This window comes from Cystoisospora suis (genome assembly GCF_002600585.1).
Source record: "Cystoisospora suis strain Wien I chromosome Unknown contig_6033, whole genome shotgun sequence".
In the NCBI taxonomy this organism is placed as follows: domain Eukaryota; phylum Apicomplexa; class Conoidasida; order Eucoccidiorida; family Sarcocystidae; genus Cystoisospora; species Cystoisospora suis.
Genome location: NW_027158822.1, coordinates 3719 through 4651, shown reverse-complemented (window position 1 = coordinate 4651; position 933 = coordinate 3719). Strand labels below are relative to the sequence as shown.

Genomic DNA, 933 nt, shown 5'->3' with positions numbered 1-933 from the left:
CTTTCTCCTTCAACAAATTCAACAGCAGCAACAGCAAATGTCGAGCCCCCCTAGTGCCGCGGCGACAAATGCCGCTGCAGCTATCCTAACCCGATGTCTCTCTGAAGCCGTGGCGGGAGGAGGGGGAGGAGACGGAAGTAGTGGGTGTGGTGGCGGTGGGGCTGCTGGTGGTGGTGGTGCCGCCTCACCAGGAGGAGGAGGAGGTGTCGCCTCATCTCAACCCCATCAAGGCGGAGGAACTAATCCGCCAGGGGCAGGTCCCCTCCACATAGCTGCCCTAGCTGCTGTTCTACAGCAACAACAGCAGGAGGCCGCAACAGCTGCACTTGTTGATCGGGCATTGGAGAATTTCAACATAGCTGCTGCAGCTGCTGCCGCCTCTTCAAGTGGTGGTGGTGGTGGTCATAACACCGCAACACCAAGTTCATCTTCATCCCCTTCCGCGTATCCCTTCCACCATCATCACCCGGCTCTTACAGCGGCTCTAGCAGCTGGAGGAGCGGCAGCAGTAGGGGGAAACCATCATGGGAATAGTAGTACGAGTAGTAGTGGATCGCCACCTCTTCTACATCAGACATCAGGTGGGGGTGGGGGTCATACTCACAATAATGGACATCTCCTCTCTCATAATGATGGGCTAACAACGTCTTCAGGACCCCACCACTTAGGAGGAGGAGGAGGGGGTGGCTCTTCTTCCTCTTCTTATAGTCTATCACATGGAAGTAGTCCCATTGCCAATCCTCCGAATAGAAGTAGCATAGCGTCACATCATAATACTATTCATCACTACCATTCTTCTCATCATGCTACAAGAGGAGGAGGAGCATCGACGACAGGTCTGGGTATGCCGTCTCAGAGCCAAGGCCCTCATCATCATCATCTTCCCTCGTTAAGTAATCAACAGCAGCAGCAACAGCAGCAGCAGAAGCAGCA

The 933-nt window shown here is 54.4% G+C and overlaps 1 protein-coding gene across 1 annotated transcript in view; it reads left to right on the top strand.

Moving 5' to 3' along the window:
* Positions 1-928, top strand: part of CSUI_009780 (fha domain-containing protein) — a 12806-nt gene extending 11878 nt beyond the window's left edge. Inside the window, exon 9 of the mRNA XM_068069889.1 lies at positions 1-928. This exon is cut by the window's left edge and continues 1764 nt beyond it. Coding sequence (XP_067918134.1) covers positions 1-89 — 89 coding nt within the window. The 3' untranslated portion in view covers positions 90-928.
* The last annotated feature ends 5 nt before the right edge of the window (positions 929-933 follow it).